Source organism: Cinclus cinclus, chromosome 10, assembly GCF_963662255.1.
Source record: "Cinclus cinclus chromosome 10, bCinCin1.1, whole genome shotgun sequence".
NCBI lineage: Eukaryota > Metazoa > Chordata > Aves > Passeriformes > Cinclidae > Cinclus > Cinclus cinclus.
Window position 1 is genome coordinate 21,659,408 of NC_085055.1, and position 16,140 is coordinate 21,675,547.

At 47.4% G+C, this 16,140-nt stretch overlaps 2 protein-coding genes across 8 annotated transcripts; one reads left to right on the forward strand and one right to left on the reverse strand.

Moving 5' to 3' along the window:
- Window positions 1–2,042: 2,042 nt before the first annotated feature.
- Window positions 2,043–8,042, reverse strand: ING5 (inhibitor of growth family member 5). Of its 3 annotated transcripts, none has more exons than XM_062499143.1 (8): window positions 7,914–8,042; window positions 7,347–7,418; window positions 6,499–6,665; window positions 5,101–5,212; window positions 4,261–4,354; window positions 2,927–3,062; window positions 2,705–2,766; window positions 2,043–2,152 (listed from the first exon to the last, which is right to left on the reverse strand). In XM_062499143.1, exons 1-8 carry the CDS (start codon window positions 7,948–7,950, stop codon window positions 2,110–2,112), a joined length of 723 nt encoding a protein of 240 aa, XP_062355127.1. In that variant the 5' UTR covers window positions 7,951–8,042; the 3' UTR covers window positions 2,043–2,109. The 3 variants fall into 3 exon arrangements, with proteins under 3 accessions (XP_062355127.1, XP_062355128.1, XP_062355129.1); XM_062499144.1 differs by lacking the exon at window positions 7,914–8,042 and adding an exon at window positions 7,554–7,731; XM_062499145.1 differs by lacking the exon at window positions 7,914–8,042 and adding an exon at window positions 7,554–7,731 and having other exon boundaries at window positions 7,347–7,432.
- Window positions 8,043–8,159: 117 nt separating this feature from the next.
- DTYMK (deoxythymidylate kinase) lies at window positions 8,160–16,077 on the forward strand. 5 transcript variants are annotated; one of them, XM_062499209.1, is made up of 6 exons: window positions 8,268–8,290; window positions 8,439–8,562; window positions 8,772–8,880; window positions 10,039–10,129; window positions 14,871–15,068; window positions 15,500–16,077. In XM_062499209.1, exons 2-6 carry the CDS (start codon window positions 8,526–8,528, stop codon window positions 15,608–15,610), a joined length of 546 nt encoding a protein of 181 aa, XP_062355193.1. In that variant the 5' UTR covers window positions 8,268–8,290; window positions 8,439–8,525; the 3' UTR covers window positions 15,611–16,077. The 5 variants fall into 5 exon arrangements, with proteins under 5 accessions (XP_062355190.1, XP_062355191.1, XP_062355194.1 ...); XM_062499206.1 differs by lacking the exon at window positions 8,439–8,562 and having other exon boundaries at window positions 8,160–8,290; XM_062499207.1 differs by lacking the exon at window positions 8,439–8,562 and having other exon boundaries at window positions 8,160–8,290; window positions 14,943–15,068.
- The last annotated feature ends 63 nt before the right edge of the window (window positions 16,078–16,140 follow it).

Here is a 16,140-nt window from a genome sequence, read left to right on the forward strand (position 1 = left end):
TGAACTGGCATGTTCCCAGTAGAAGAGTTTATTGCTGGTATCAGATCTCGGATGCTTCACACAGCACAGAGGTTGTAAAGAAGAGGAGAAGGTTGTACCTCACACTATTCATCATTCCTAGCAAATTATTCTTCCTTGAGGGCTCTACCTTCCAGAGCTTGTTTTCCTTTTTGCTTTGCTGGTTCATGTGGAAAATGCTCTTTGGAGCCCCAAAAGTACTTTTAAAAATGTGTTTAGTTATCCAACCTGGCCAGAATTTTGGAGCTGAGGGAAGTCAGCTCCACACTGGCTCACACAGAGCTGCTCTCTTCCCTCACGGCATGTTTCCAGCAACATCTACAAAGTGGAATTTTGAGATTGTTTCAAATCAAACACTTAATCCATGGCAATACCAGTACTAACAAAGCCTTGGGAAAAACAGGAAGAAAAGCTGTCTACAATACAATACCATTGGGTGAAAGGGGAAAAGAAAACCTGGAACAGTATCAACACAGGTTGTCAGGACACAGCAATGCTCCAACTCAGTCCAGTGCAGTGGTGAAGGAGGAGCAGCTCTCACCTTCTGGGGACTGGATTGCAGGCTGGCTCATGAGGTATTACTGATTTGTTCTCATGAAGAGGCAGGAAAAAGGGCTTGCTGTACTCCAGGTTTGTGTGCTGCTCCTCCTCCTTCCATCCAGCACTATGGATTTAATTTCCCTGCCTGCTTTCCACATGCTGTTCCGTGGCAGCAGTGACAAATGTGCATTTTCATGTACAGAACTATGGAAACTGCCTCTCTCTTTGATGCAATGTAGTAAAGATGCCTGCAACATCACACTGGAAATGACAGGACCCTGAAGACAGGGATTTTTTCCTAAAAGCCATCCTTTTTTCTTGCCATAAATCAGTGTTCACAGAAAAGCTAACCCAAAATTGAGAGGTTTTCTCCTACATCAGCAGCAGGCACAAAGCCCCACAGAGGGAAGGAGAGGTGGTAGGAGCTAGGTTCTACTTTCCTTCATTGCAAAACATGAGTAAGAGGCTCAGTGTAATAGGAAAAGCATTCTTTCTTTTGAAAGCAGGTGCCAGAATCTGAGTAAGAGTGTTTTTTAATCTTCTGTGCTGCTTATTCAGCAGAAAGTTTATCTGGGTTTTTGTTTTTGCCTTTCCAGCAGTCTGTACCAAGAATTCCTGCACACTGGTATGGAAAGCAACACACAGCCCTGCACACAGCTGCCACCAACACCTACTAGGGACCAGAGCCAGCAAAGTTCATGAGCTTGGGGCTTTTTTTTTTCCCCTCCTTCCACCAGCAGGAAGGAAACCTGCAACACCTTTCCCCACTACACCTTCCACTGAAGGCAGGTAAGCCTCATGATGCAGAAGACACATATGAAGGCAAGACTTATCTCTGCTCTTCCCTCAACTTCTCCACCCACTGTACCTCAGAGAAAGGAAAAAACAGACACTTTTGCATTCCAGCTCCTGATTTCCTCTCCCCCTTCTGCTGCAGCCACTGACACTGTGCTAATGCAAGGATTCACATTCATCATCTGAAAGGCAGCTAGACAAGTCAAGAACATGCAAATGTGGCCCATTAAAAAAAACACAAGAAGTTTGTTACAGTATTCCTGAATGGCCTTCTTCAACAGAAGAGCCACACCATCATGGGAACAAACAGTGTCCTCATGGAGCCTTTTCCTAAAACCTTAGTTACCCATGTGCCACACAGGCAATCACAGCTGACAATTCAGGCCTTCATCTTATTTTGTGATTAAATCTGACCTTGTCTCTCTCCAAGAATACTGTAGGTTTCATCTTCACAGTGATGTACTTAAAGAATCTTCAGGGAAATGGAAACAGCCAGAAAAGGCAACACCCTCCCTCAGTATTATTGTGCAAGACTAACATAAATAAAATCTCCGTGGCAAAGGTATTTGGGATTCCCTCCCAAAGTCATTGTCTTAGGAAAGAACAGGAATTTCAACTGGCCACTGGATAATTAAATACCATACCGGAAAAAGATGGAGGATAGATTAACAAAAAGTAATCAAAGGTAATATTGCAACATGAATGAAGGAATATATTAAATTCTTCTTGCCTCGGCAGTGTATCCCCCTCTACTTTTTACTTCTTTTTCTTTCTTTCCTGAACACAACGAGGACAAAACCTGTAGAAAGAGACAGTAATTAGCTCCTGAAATTAACAGAATGGAGCCCGAGAACTGTTTTTAATATCTGTGTACAATGAAGCCTCGTTCTGACAGGCAATTTGAATTGATTAAAACAGTCCATTAGATAAAAATAACAAGCCCACGACCCTTTCCAAGATAAGCACACAGTAAAACCATGAGAAGTCTTCAAAATTTGCCCCCAGAATTGAAACAAAGAGGTTCCTGTCACTGTTTTAAGCACAACCACAACCAGTGACAATAAAGCAAACCTCAGATGTAACATGTCCATGTTTACACAAGCCTCAGGTCAAAACGTGCTCTGTTTATCAGGCAGTTTTGCTCCCACCAGTACCTAAGGCTTCTGTGGAAACGGATTTTAACAAGAAGGTTCATCTTCTATCTTCTACCCTCAAACAAAACCCTCAATCACAGAGGATGCAAACCCTCTGATGAGAAGAGCAAAGCACCTCTGTCAAGGTCACAAAAGGGTTTTAATTCTCGTTGAGGCAAACCGATAAAAATCCCAAAGCTGAATGTTGTCATACTCACCATTTCCCTTTTGGTTTGGTGGTCAGGTCCACACATGCAAAGTGGAACCACTCGATTGGGCACTGCAAAAGAGAAAGGAAAAGCCCACAGAGGAGATTCTTAGTGGCTCACAAACGTTCCCATCATTTGGTATGAGCTAACTGAGCAAGGATCCCCTCCTTGGATTGTACAGGGTTGGGAGGCAGCAAACATCTGAAAATCAATCATCTCTCAAGTGCTTACATCTGGGTTGTCACAGCCAATCATCTCTCCATAGGACACCTGGTGACACAGGCAGTACGTGGGCTCGTTGGGATCCACTGGCATGTCCAGGACATCCGAGGGATGCACTGACAGGATGGTATCAGCAAACTCAGACCTGTGGGCAAGGACAGAGTCAGGACAAAATACTTCTCGACTGCAGACAACACTGTGTTGTAAGGGCACGGCTTCCACAGCCAGAGGGCAGGGTTAGATAGGATAATGTGAAGAAATTCTTCCCTGTGAGGGTAGGGATGCCCTGGCACAGGTTGCCCGTGGCTCCCCATCCCTGAAATGTTCAAGGCCAGACTTGGAACAACCCAGGCTAGTGGAAGGTATCCCTGCTCATTGCAGGGGCTGGAATGGGATGGTCTTTAAGGTCCCTCCAAACCCAAACCATTCTGGAATTTGATGCGTCCAATATCTAAATCCTACTGTTTTACAGTATCTTCCCTAAACCACATTGACTCTGTTTCAGAGTTTGTATTACATTACCACAATCCAGTAACTAAAATCATAAGGTAGGTTGGATCAAACACAATATGACTAGAAAGAATTAAGAGAGGGATTTGTAGATGTCATGAGTAAAGTAACAAAATTATCACACAGATCACTTCTGGTTGTGAATAACCTATTTGGGGTTTTTCCCCAACCAATATACATCTTTTCTAATTGTCAGGCATGAGTGAATCCTCTTACCCTGACAGGGATGTGCTGACATGCCAGTAGCAGTCCACAGAAACTATTTTTAGTTTCCTGCCCCTCCATTTAGCCAACTGAAAATATCAGAATAAACCGAGCCCCTTTAATATAAATCCCATCTCAGAGAGGTGACATGCTTTCCTCCTTGGCTCTCAAAACCAAATCAGATTTTTCAAGGCTGCTCAGGACACAATCCTTTGAAAACAACCCCTCAAAATTCTCCAAGATTTCTAGAGCAGCAGCACAACATCAGTTTCTGTCCTGAACAGACAAGTCAGCTTCTCTTACCATCAAGACCACAAGCAACTGTTAAAAACAGCCCTGTGACAAAAATCAATGCTATTTTCTCCCAGATTGCCAGCAGCAACAGGGAGCCTGATCTTGTTCTTCCAGTCAGTGTTTCAAGCATGCTGAGCTTCCACATGCCAGCCAAGGAGTTAATCAACAATGCTGGCCTGTGCTAAGCAGGACACTAATGAAATGGAGCAAGACGAGAACACTCTTAACACCGCTTGCCATCCGGACATGAGTCATAAATAGGGCAACATGAGCTTGTGGAAAATTCATGAAGTGTCAAACCCAAGGCCCTGGAGCTGTGCCTGGCTCTGCCTTACCCTCCCTTGAGCTTCTTTTTCTTTGGTGTATCTTCTTCAGATGTTCTCCTGCCTCGACCACGAGAGCTTCTTTTGTCTTTCTGACTTCGTCCCTCTAGAAAGCAAAAACAACTCCATAATTTCAGCCTGAGTGGCAGAAACATCCCCAGCTGTTGCTCTTTTGATGCAGTTACTGTCTTGAAATCCCTATTTCATATGTAATTGAGTAATCCTTATTATATATTTAATTGAATATGCTGACTGAAATGCATTTTTAAGCCACAAATACACCAAATTGATAACAACTGAGCACAAAACTCCTGTGTTTGCAGTATGTCAGTACAGGTCATAAACAGCATCACACTTCATTAGACATGCAATCTCAGTATATTTTTACACACAATTAATAGACTACTCAATAACTAACATAACTTTTATGTCCACCTCCTGGCTCCTATCCCTTATTTCATTGCTCAAAGGCATAACGCTGTGCTGCTGTATCCACATTCAAATGTCACTGTAATCACACAATATTTCAGTATACACAACAGAAACCGGGACCTTCTTTTAAGTCCTAATTTTTCTTGAAATTAAGACTGTTACACCAGTGCAATTTTGGCACAGCACACTCCTTAGAACCAGTAACAACCTCAAGACGATTTATGAAACAATGACAGTTTGATCTCAGCACCGCATTTCTCTTCATCTCTTGCCCACTGTAAACGTTTCAAAGAGCATTAAAAACAAGCAGAGAGTGGCACACTCCTTTCCTTCCTCCAGAAATATTTTACATCTCAGACTTCCTGGTTTGATACTCTAAGTGCTGGAAAAGGCTCTCAGCTGTTTATAAAATTTACCCACTTTTCAGGCTTCGGGATCCAGGGGTTTCAAAGTCGCTGCCTTCCAGTTTATCTTTGAGATCAGCTTCAAACCGTGCCAAGTCCGCATCCAGCCGGCGGATGTGCTTATCCACCTGCACCAAGAGGAAACCACAAACTGAATTACAAAGAGGCACACACCAAAAAAGAGCCCCAAACGAAAACAGGAAGGGCTAAAACTTGGCTGTTATCGGCAAGAACGGAGTGTGGTACTGCAGAGCAAGGCACGGAAAGGGTACAGGATGGGGAAAGGGAAATGGCACGCACAGAGGGAATGAGGGAGGCAAAAGCACAAGGATCCAACCCCTCCACAAGCAAGCAGAAAGGAAGGAAAAGGGAGGCAACATAAAGCAACTCAGACTAATGATGTTCAGAACAAAACAAGATGAGAGATACTAAAAATAACTGGTTTGTGCTTGCAAGTTTTCAAATTCAAAGACAGTCCTCCAAACCTGCGGAGTAGTTAGGGTTTCTCTCCCGGTACTCCACTGTCATGTGAATCAAAGAAGTTTTACAGAAAATACAGACAAAGGCTGACTATCCTCAATATCAAGTCAACACACATTAATTAAGTACCTTCTACTACTCTGGCTGCAATAAAGTGACTTTCAGAACAGGCATTTTAAGCCACCACCCCCAAACTGTGTGGCCGCAATACTTTTGTCATTAAATGAGTTCACTAGTTATCTACGGCATTGATATTCCTGGGATGTAATTTCCTTTTTTCTAGTATTTGATGGCAAATATCTACTGTAGCTGTAGCAAAACCCAAAGCACCTCAGCAAGCTGGACAACACTTTAGAGTCAAAAGTATTCCCCTCACTCAACTTTCTTCCAGGGGCAAAACATGTGGAGGTAAGAATTATTCAAGGGACAGGGACAGAAGAAAAAAGAAGTGGAAAGCTACATCTTAAGAAATGGGATTTTCTCCCAAGGTCCACTGAGGAAATTTTGATGTCCAATAAACCAAGGCAACTGAGCAAAATTCCAGCTGTTCCTCCACAACATAGTACAGCAGCTGGCTTTAAACCAAAAAATGTTGCATTCAACTAAGTGCGTGCCAAATAAATTATCAATGACAAAGAGCTGCTGGGGAGGAGGGAGTGGGGTAAATTTGCTGGCATTATCACACAGCAGACAAGGACTACTGATAAAGCCACCTCCAAAGAGGATAAACTCACTAATTCTTCAGCAGAAGAGAAACCTGCTGCCAAGGAGAAAGCTTTTTTTGGGAAAGCTGAGAAGCATGAGCTTGAGGACGGAAAATTTGTTTTGATAAGGAATTTAAGCCAAGAAAAAAAACAAAAGTCAGGGAAAGCTGACATTGTGAAGCACCTCCACATGCATCATTCTAGAAGATTCCCACTTTTCCATGGCTCACCATCTCATAGGTCTGCATGGCCAGCTGCACTTTGTCATCACTGTACTCTCTGCACTTGCTGTAGGCACTCTGGATCTTCCTCAGGTGCTCCACTCTCTCCTCAGGTAACATGTTCTTCACAGACTCGATGTACGCTGCTGCCAGGCTGTCAATCTCTGCTTTCTTGTCTGAAAAAAGAAAAAGCAGGTATTTTTGTTCTTCTATTTCCATTTAGGAGACCCTTCCTGACAGCTGTTATGCTCTCCCTCAATTCCTTAATGAATTTTCATTTTTAAAAACAAAACCAGTTAAGTTAAAGGTGTTCACTCTTTGACACCTGTGGTGTGATTCTGCTTCCTCAAGTGTTCTATAGTTAACTCTGAAGTTAATTTACAGTTAATTCACAGTTAAGATCAGAGACTGAATCCATGGGTTCACAAGTTTTAGCCTCTCTTCCCACGTGCAGAATATTTTATTTGTTGTGCAGTCACTTACTGTTCTCTTGGCTCAAAATGAAAACAATTAATGTGCAGCCAGATACCAAAAAAAACATCAAAAAGAAAGAAAAAATCATCCTGCAAGGCACACAGGAATCTAGAACTTGTTAGACAGGGAAACACGTGGCAGGCAGGCCATCCAACTGGCCACTGAGTACAGTGATCACAGAGCTACAAATTTAAACTGGGAACAAAATCAAGCCCTGTGATGTGAGCTGTATCCTCACAGGAAAGAAACAAACACGGCAGAGCACTTAGGCTGAGAGAAGGAACAGCAGTAGAGGGCAGACACATCCTCTAAAGCCCAGCATCCACTGGACTGCTTCAGGCCAGGCTCTCTCGGCCTTTGCTTGCCGAAATACCTGCACGTACCTTCTGTTCTCTGATCCAGCTCCCGCATCAACTGGAAGTTCCTCTGCAGTTCGCATGGCAGGTTCTCAATACCTGCAAGAGAAATGCTACTAAATGCTCCGAGCAACCTTGTCAGTGGCAGATCTCCCTGCCCATGGCAGAGGCGGGAACGAGGTAAGTTTTAAGGTTCTTCCCAACCCAACCAAAGCCATCCTGTGAGTCACCTACCGCGAGCCGTCCGTTCACCTCAGCAGATTTTGAGCACCGGCCTGGGCGCTGGGCACTGGACCGGCACCAGCGGCCCAGCCAAGAGGGGAGCGCGACTCCCATCCGAGGGAGGGAAACGGGATCCCCGCGCTGCTGACCCCCACAGCCGCCATGGCCTCACGATCCCGCTCCCCGGCGCGCACCGATATCGTCGCCTGGCGCCGACTGATGACGCAAGCACAGCGCCGCCGTCTCCCCCACTCCCCCTCACTGCCCGTGGCGCAGTTTTAATTCCCGCGCTGCCGCCGCCGCCGCCCCCGCCCCAGTCCCACCGTCCCGGCCCCCGCCCCGGCCCCTCCACCGCCCCCGCCCCGCGCTCACTGTCCAGGTAGTGCTCCAGGTACATGGCAGTCGCCATCTTGCGGCCCTCGCGCCGCTCCCCGCCGCCCGCCGGGCCCGCATGACAAGGCCCGCGGCCTCATCCCGTATTCACGGCCCGCGCGCCGCCCATTGGCCGCCGGGGCCGCTCGTGCTGCATATTCATGAGGGGCGGGGCGGGGCGCGCGGGGATTGGCGGGCGCGGCGGAAGGGGCGGGGCGGCGGCGCGGCCCGGAGGGCGCACGCGGCCATGGCGGCGCGGCGCGGGGCGCTGATCGCGCTGGAGGGCGTGGACCGAGCCGGGAAAAGCACGCAGGGCCGCCGGCTCGTGGAGGCCCTGCGGCAGGCCGGGCACCGCGCCGACCTCCTCCGCTTCCCGGGTACGGCGCGGATGGGGTGAGCGTTGGGGAGGGGGCGGGATGCCGTTCGGGAACTCTGGCGGCGCATCCCAGCTCTGGGCTGACTCCCGCGCTTGGACAGAGGGACCGCCCCCAGCCCTGACCGATAGACCCCTCCCACCCGTGACAGATAGTCCTGCCCCTCCGCCCGGACAGAGCGACGGGCGGGTAGACTGACTCCTCCCGTCCCGGACAGACCGACGGACATCCTGGATGGATGGACCGACCTCCTCCCCCCAGCCTGTCACAGGCAGGTAGATCCCTAGCCCCTGATGGACTGACCTTCTCCCACCTGTGACAAATAAGCATCCCCCTCACCCTGGACAGTCTTCCTGCCAGTGGTGACAGACATACTCCCACCCTGGATGGACTGACCTCGTCCCATCCATCACAGATAGACCCTGCCCTGGTCAGACCAGCCTACCACCCGTGACAGCCTTTGGATCTTCTGTCTTCCCTGCAGACAGAACCACAGAGATTGGGCAGCTGATCAGTTCCTACCTGGGGAGGGAGAAGAACCTGGAGGACCACACCATTCACCTGCTCTTCTCTGCTAACCGCTGGGAACACGTGTAAAGATAATAATTGTTCAGTTCTAAAAGAAAAACGTGTGGTGTTGAATCCCATGGGGTTTGAGCTTGCAGTGGATGCAGAAAGTACAAGGATGTGATTCTGTTTAGACAGAAAAACAGGCTGGAAATGGACAAAAGAGCCTTAAGGACTCTTACAGCTTTGGATTTAATCACAGAATCACAGAATGGTTTGGGTTGGGAGGAAGATTAAAGCCCATCTAGTTCCAGCCCCCTGCCATGGGCAGGGACACCTTCCACTATTCCAGGTTGCTCCAAGCCCTGTCCAGCCTGGCCTTGGACACTTCCACAGCCACAGCTTCTGTGGGCACTCTGTGCCAGGGCTTCTCCACCCTCACAGGGAAGAATTTCTTCCCAATAGCTCACCTAACCCTGCCTTTGTAATCTTAGATCAGATGCCACAGTTTGGCTTCTTTTTAATCATTGGTACCATATTTCCAACTGTGTTGTACTGGATTAAAAACTTGGGGAACTGAGACTGAACCAGCTTAGACTGTGAATTTACTCTCCTGCTTTGCCAGGCAGTCCCTGTGAGTGACAGTGCTTCAGGAATTGTGGCCAAATTTCCCCTGTAGCCAATGCCTACGTTCAGCCATAACTGGCTGTCCTTGCTTTAGTCACAGAGTGTGTGTGTGGACGTGGGGAAATCAGTGTTGGCTGTTGTTTTTACCTGGAAATACACATTTCAAAACGTTGTCATTTTACTGAAAAGCTTTGCTGGCTCTGCTGTAATGGCAGTGCTAATTAAGCTGGGAGAACAGAAGGCAGGTAAGTGAGCTCTAAGAACTGTCATGAATAAAGTGGCAGAGCGTATCACAAAATCTATTGCACCGCCTAAAAAGGGAAGAGGACTAAGTTGTCCATGTCAATGTAGTTCATTTGTGATCTTGCCTGTAAGCCCTGGAGATGCCTAGAGCACTGCCCAGTGCTTGGCACCCTGAGTTTGACTGTCATGAAAGGGTATTTGTTCAATGCCTGGTGGAGAATACAAAGAGGTCTTCACCTGCCATCTGCATCACAGCTGCCTGTGCCAGGGATCTCCCTTAATGATGACATACTTGGAGTTTTAGATTAACTCCTTTCATTTCTGTCACTTTAAAGGAGTGCAACTTTATTATTTTATCTCCCACACTGTTTCAGACCGATGATGAAAGAGAAACTCCTTCAAGGGATCACGGTCGTGGTTGACAGATACGCCTTCTCTGGAGTCGCCTTCACAAGTGCCAAAGGGGTGAGTGAGACCTGCAGCAGCCCCCACCTCTCTCTCTGTCTGGGGAAGCAGCTCCAGGTAGAGGCTGTTGGTGTGAGTGGCCATGGGGCCGTTCCTCTGGGAAACAAGGATTGGAAATGAGGGATGGAAGTTTCAGCTCCGATATTAACATGGGACTGCCCTTCCCCCGACCAAATTGAGAAACTTACTTGGTGACTTTTTGTAAATCTGGACAGACTGCTGGACTGTAGACTGACCTTTGTGACTCTGGAGAATGATTCTGGGAGTTTATTAATAAAGACTCTCTGTACTTGCTCAGGCTGCTAGCACATGAATTTGCTGAACAGAACCACATACATTAGAAGGGACCTGTGGAATTCATGATGCCCAGCTTCCAGCAGGGCTGACATAACCAGGCTGCTTGGGCCTACATCCAGCCAAGGTTTGAATATCTTCAGGGATGTATATCCATTCCTTTCTGGGTTCTTCTCTGCTCGCTTTCAGATTAAAAGTGATTTTCTTCATATAGCCTGAATTTCTGGCATTCCCATTTGTGCCATTTGGACTGTCCCTCTTTCAGAGCAAATCAGCTCTGTCAACCTCCCTTTGAGCCATTTTGCACAGACATTCTTGTCCCACTCCATCAGATGTGTCCCATTCCTGCTTGTCATGGGTTGCAATGCAGGATGTCACTGGGGTGTGTATTCTGTCATCATCTGTTGAGCCCAGATAGGGCAGTGATCCTTGAGGAAGGGATCCAACAGCTAAGTGTCAGTATTGGAGGCACTCTTTGGGAGGGATGGACAGCATGACAATGACCCTGACAAGGTCAGGTGCACAGGGGAAATGTTACAGAATCTGGTAACAACCAAGAGACAGCATGTTCTGTCACTAACAAGCTCAGAAATTCTGAGAGTATGACCAATGGCCCACTGCAAGCTCATGTCTCTACCATAGTCAAGAGCCTCCAAGAGGAAATGAGAGGGATGAGACAGGAGATTAGGAAGATCAGTGCAGTCACAGGCCCCAAAGTCAGAGCCCAGTGTCCCCCAGCTAGGGATAGAGGATACACCCCACGAGCTGACCTGTGGTTCTTTCTGCGTGACCATGGGGAAGACATGAGGAGGTGGGATGGGAAACCCACTTCTGCCCTGGCAGCGCGGGTGCGTCAACTCAAGGAGGGAAACACTAACCAAGGGAGCTCCACTGAAGTGAAGGTAGCCTCAACTTCCCATAACCAAGATGCAGGGTATTACAAAAGGGAGGATGATTTGTCAGATCCCCTTGAGGGAACCTCCAACATGTATGCCCAGGAAGGAAATAATAACCAGTGCTAGAGGGGCCCTGCCTCTAGCCAGGGAGAGGCACGGGAAAACCGGGTCTTTTGGACGGTGTGGATCCGATGGCCTGGCACATCAGAGCCACAAAAACATAGGGCATTAGTTGACACTGGTTCACAGGTCACCCTAATACCATCAGAACATGTGGGGGAAGAGCCTGTTTCTATTGCTGGGGTGACAGGGGGATCACAGGAATTGACTTTGCTGGAGGCTGAGGTGAGCCTGACTGGGAAGGAGTGGCAGAAGCATCCAATTGTGACTGGCCCAGAGGCACCGTGTATTCTAGGCATAGACTTCCTCAGGAATGGCTATTACAAAGACCCAAAGGGACTCAGGTGGGCTTTTGGAATAGCTGCTGTAGAGGCAGAAAACATTAAGCAATTGAACACCTTGCTTGGACTGTCAGAGAACCCATCTGTAGTGGGACTCCTGAAGGTGAAGGAGCAGCAAGTGCCAATTGCCACCTCGACAGCGCACCACCGGCAGTACAGGACAAATCGAGATGCCGTGATCCCCATCCACAAGATGATCCGTGAGCTGGAGGGCCAAGGGGTGGTCAGCAGAACCCACTCACCCTTCAACAGCCCCATCTGGCTTGTGTGCAAGTCTGATGGAGAATGGAGATTGACTGTGGACTACCGTGCATTGAATGAAGTGACTCCACCGCTGAGCGCTGCCGTGCCGGACATGCTGGAACTCCAGTACGAGCTGGAGTCCAAGGCAGCAAAGTGGTACGCCACCATTGACATTGCCAATGCATTTTTCTCCATTCCTCTGGCAGCAGAGTGCAGGCCTCAGTTTGCTTTCACCTGGAGGGGCGTGCAGTACACCTGGAACCGACTGCCCCAGGGGTGGAAACACAGCCCCACCATCTGCCATGGACTGATCCAGGCTGCACTGGAAAAGGGTGAAGCTCCAGAACATCTGCAGTACATCGATGACATCATTGTGTGGGGGAACACGGCAATGGAAGTATTTGAGAAAGGAGAGAAGATCATCCAGATTCTGCTGGGAGCCGGTTTTGCCATCAAGAGGAGCAAAGTCAAAGGTCCTGCCCGAGAGATCCAGTTCCTGGGAGTAAAGTGGCAAGACGGGCGGCGCCAAATCCCCACTGAGGTCATCAATAAGATCACCGCGATGTCTCCACCAACCAACAAGAAGGAAACACAAGCTTTCCTAGGTGCCATAGGCTTTTGGAGAATGCACATTCCTGAGTACAGCCAGATTGTGAGCCCTCTCTACCTGGTCACCCGGAAGAAGAACGAATTCCACTGGGGCCCTGAGCAGCAGCAAGCCTTTGCCCAGATCTAGCAGGAGATCGCTCATGCTGTAGCCCTCGGCCCAGTCAGGACGGGACCAGAGGTGAAGAATGTGCTCTACTCTGCAGCCAGGAACAAGGGCTTGTCCTGGAGCCTTTGGCAGAAGGTACCTGGTGAGACCTGAGGCCGACCTCTGGGATTCTGGAGCCGAAGTTACAGAGGGTCTGAAGCCAACTACACCCCAACAGAGAAGGAGATCTTGGCTGCTTATGAAGGAGTTCAAGCTGCCTCAGAGGTGATTGGCACAGAAGCACAGCTCCTCCTGACACCCCGACTACCAGTGCTGGGGTGGATGTTTAAAGGGAAGGTCCCCTCTACCCACCACACCACCGATGCCACATGGAGCAAGTGGATTGCCCTCATCACACAGCGCGCCCATATCGGAAACCCAAATCGCCCTGGGATTTTGGAAATAATTACAAACTGGCCAGAAGGTGAAAAATTTGGTCTTGCCCATGAAGAGGAGCAGGAACAAGTGACCCGGGCTGAAGAAGCCCCACCAAGAAATCATTCCCCTTCCACATACCTTCCACAAAACTGTGGGGAGGAGAAACACATAAATATCAAAGAAGAATGTGGCATTCTAAAGCAGCCCAGAATGCATGAAAAGCCACCATCCCGGGTAGGGGGTAGGACCCAAACACCTATACTAGCATCAGGACCAAAAAAAGAGTGTGGGAAAAACTCCTGCAGAATGCTCACCAAGCAAAAAGCAGTAGGAAAAGAATGACTAAAATAAAAGCTTTATAGAGACAATAACAAGCCAACCTGAAAAGATATCACCAGACACATAGAAAAACTAGAACACAGCAACAGAGAACAACCCATCTTCCCAACAAAAGCAGCAAGATACTATTTGCCTCCTATCTTAAGACAGTGAAAATGCAATTTAAAGAACTTAACACAAACCGAGGCGATGCAAACAGCAATGTTTGCCTTCAACAGAGCTCAACAGCTGCTTCACCCACCTCTATTTTAACTTTGCCAAAGTTCTTCTATTTTGCAGACTTTACTAAGTTAATTCTAACTTTGTTAACATGTTTTTTTACAGTTGCAGTGAAGATACCATACCAGTACTGCAAATATGGGTTGCATTTTACTAAATCTGTCCCAAAGTTTGTAGGACAACATTTGCAGTTGTTGTTGACAGGTACTGAAGCTAAGGTTGCACAAATTAATTCTTTTACCATTGCTGGAAAGGTATTTTATCAATGTTGCAAATACAGTCTATAGTTTTTAAGGTATCAGGTTGTATTCTGACTCTGCCAGTGTTTTGTTGTTTTGTATTACTGTATTTTTATTTTAATTCTCCTAGCAAAGAACTGTTATTTCTATTCTCATATCTTTGAGAGCTCCTTAATTTCAAAATTATAATAATTTGGAGGGAGGGGGGTTTTACATTTTTCCATTTCAAGAGAGGCTCCTGTCTTTCTGTGCAGATGCCTGTCTTTCAAACCAAGACATGCACATACATCCAAAAAATACCCAGATTACCAGGATACAGAACATCTGGGGAGAACTGGAGGGCAGATGTGGATTTAAGATGTGGGTGAGCAGTAAGTGGACTCTGTAGTCTCACCAACATCATGGATTCACACGCCCTGATGAAAGTCTTCAGACCTGTCAACAAAATCCAAAAACTGGAAAATTGCATCTGCTGTGTCTGGGTTGAAATTATTGGGTAGGTGAGTATTGGGAAGAAGCCGCCATGGGCTTAGAGAGATCTGCATTGCAGCTGTGTGGCATTTGTGTTTGGGAGCAGCTTTCTTTTGGACTGAGCGAGTTTTGGAGTGGTAATGGCTGGGTGGAGGCTCAGAATGTGCTTTGGTAGAGGCTCAGATGGAAGCTGCAGAAGAGGCATGAAAAGCTTCCGCTCTCTCCTTCCTAAGCAAGCACGAGATGTGCTGAACACTGGACAAAACCTGACTTGCCCCCAAATGACCAGGACTGAATTCCCACGTTTGTAGCCTGTGCTGACTATTTTGGGTTGCAATTTCTGCCATCCTTGGCTGTTCCTTTCCCACCTCACTCTCCAGCCAACCTGCTTCTTTCCTGTCTTTGTCTCTGTCTCACCTCAAACTCAGTTGTCTTTGCCTGGGACAGAACTTCTGCCTGGACTGGTGCAAACAGCCTGATGTTGGACTCCCCAAGCCAGACCTGATCCTGTTCCTTCAGTTAAGCCCAGAAGCAGCAGCAGAACGAGGGAACTTTGGACATGAACGTTATGAGACCAGCTCCTTCCAAGAGAAAGTTCTTCAATCCTTCTGCTGCCTAATGGAGGACAAGACCCTAAACTGGAAGGTGAGGAATTAACTCTAGTGGGCTTGTTATGGACTGGGGTGGGGGGGGAAGGGGTCTCTAGTGAAAGCTTCCAAATTTTGCCTGTCACATCCCTGTACTGCCCTCTTTCCAATTCTGCTCAGCGGGACAGGTTGGGGACCAGCCCAGGGTGCTGTGAGATGTGGCAGAGGGCACTTCCCTGTTCTGGAGAGCCTGGTCAGCTCTTTGTGCACCTGGGATGAAGCCCTAGCTTAACCTGCCTCTGTCACATGCCCCAGAGACAGCCAGCAAACAACATGCAGCAGCATTTTCTTCTGTTTCCCTTCACCCACTCTCACATCTACTTATTAAATGTTTATTCTTATGTATATTGATTTCTCCCAAATCCTCTCCGAAAACTGCAGAGAGGAGATGTAGTTATCTATGCTGTATTTTTGTTGTCTTGGAAACAGACAGTGGATGCTTCAAAGAGCATTGAAGACTTGCACAGAGAAATCAAGTCCATTGCAGAGGAAACTATGCAGGAGGTTCAGAATAAACCTTTGGAAGAACTCTGGAAATGAAACTTTATACAGGTTTAAAAGAGTAAGAGAAAGGTCAGTAAGGGAACGGTGACTTCTTGGATCTTCTGTACTTGGATGACTTTGACATCCCAGCAGCTACAGCTTAGATCCTGTGTATTCTTTTGGGTCCAACATGCTGCTGATTTTATTTTTTTTTATTATTATTATTATCTGTTCCTCCCTTCCATCCTACATAGTTGCTTCTGCATTTTTAAAATGAGTATTCCATAAGCATGTATCAAATTCCTTGTCAAAACCTCCCTCTCCCAAGCAAGAGCTCCTGTTCCAGCTACAGTCCTGGAGTGCAGATGTGGGTGTGGAGCCCAGGGCCAACCCTGGACACAGACACAGTTCTTGTTTTTAAGGAATTGCCATGTTTCTGATCATCCTTCCTCTCTAGTAACTGCATCCCCCCCATGCTCAAACCAGTTTGTAGAGGACTTGCTAATAAACTATTCTTTTAAATATTTTTTTTCCCAGTGTGATAATTTATCTTCTAGAAGGATATATGGGAGGTGAAAGTGCTGGCA

What these genes read in the sequence shown, in the direction of transcription:
- ING5 (XM_062499143.1), bottom strand. Translation starts at nt 7,950, where the DNA reads ATGGCGACTGCCATGTACCTGGAGCACTACCTGGACA. An exon ending in CCATGCAGACCTATGAGATG is followed by an intron (nt 5,213 to 6,498) that starts GTGAGCCATGGA and finishes CTCTTGGTGCAG; the next exon opens with GTGGATAAGCACATCCGCCG. An exon ending in TTGGCTGTGACAACCCAGAT is followed by an intron (nt 2,767 to 2,926) that starts GTAAGCACTTGA and finishes TCTCTTTTGCAG; the next exon opens with TGCCCAATCGAGTGGTTCCA.
- DTYMK (XM_062499206.1), top strand. Translation starts at nt 8,161, where the DNA reads ATGGCGGCGCGGCGCGGGGCGCTGATCGCGCTGGAGGGCGTGGACCGA. An exon ending in GCTAACCGCTGGGAACACGT is followed by an intron (nt 8,881 to 10,038) that starts GTAAAGATAATA and finishes ACACTGTTTCAG; the next exon opens with ACCGATGATGAAAGAGAAAC. An exon ending in CCTTCACAAGTGCCAAAGGG is followed by an intron (nt 10,130 to 14,870) that starts GTGAGTGAGACC and finishes TGCCTGGGACAG; the next exon opens with AACTTCTGCCTGGACTGGTG.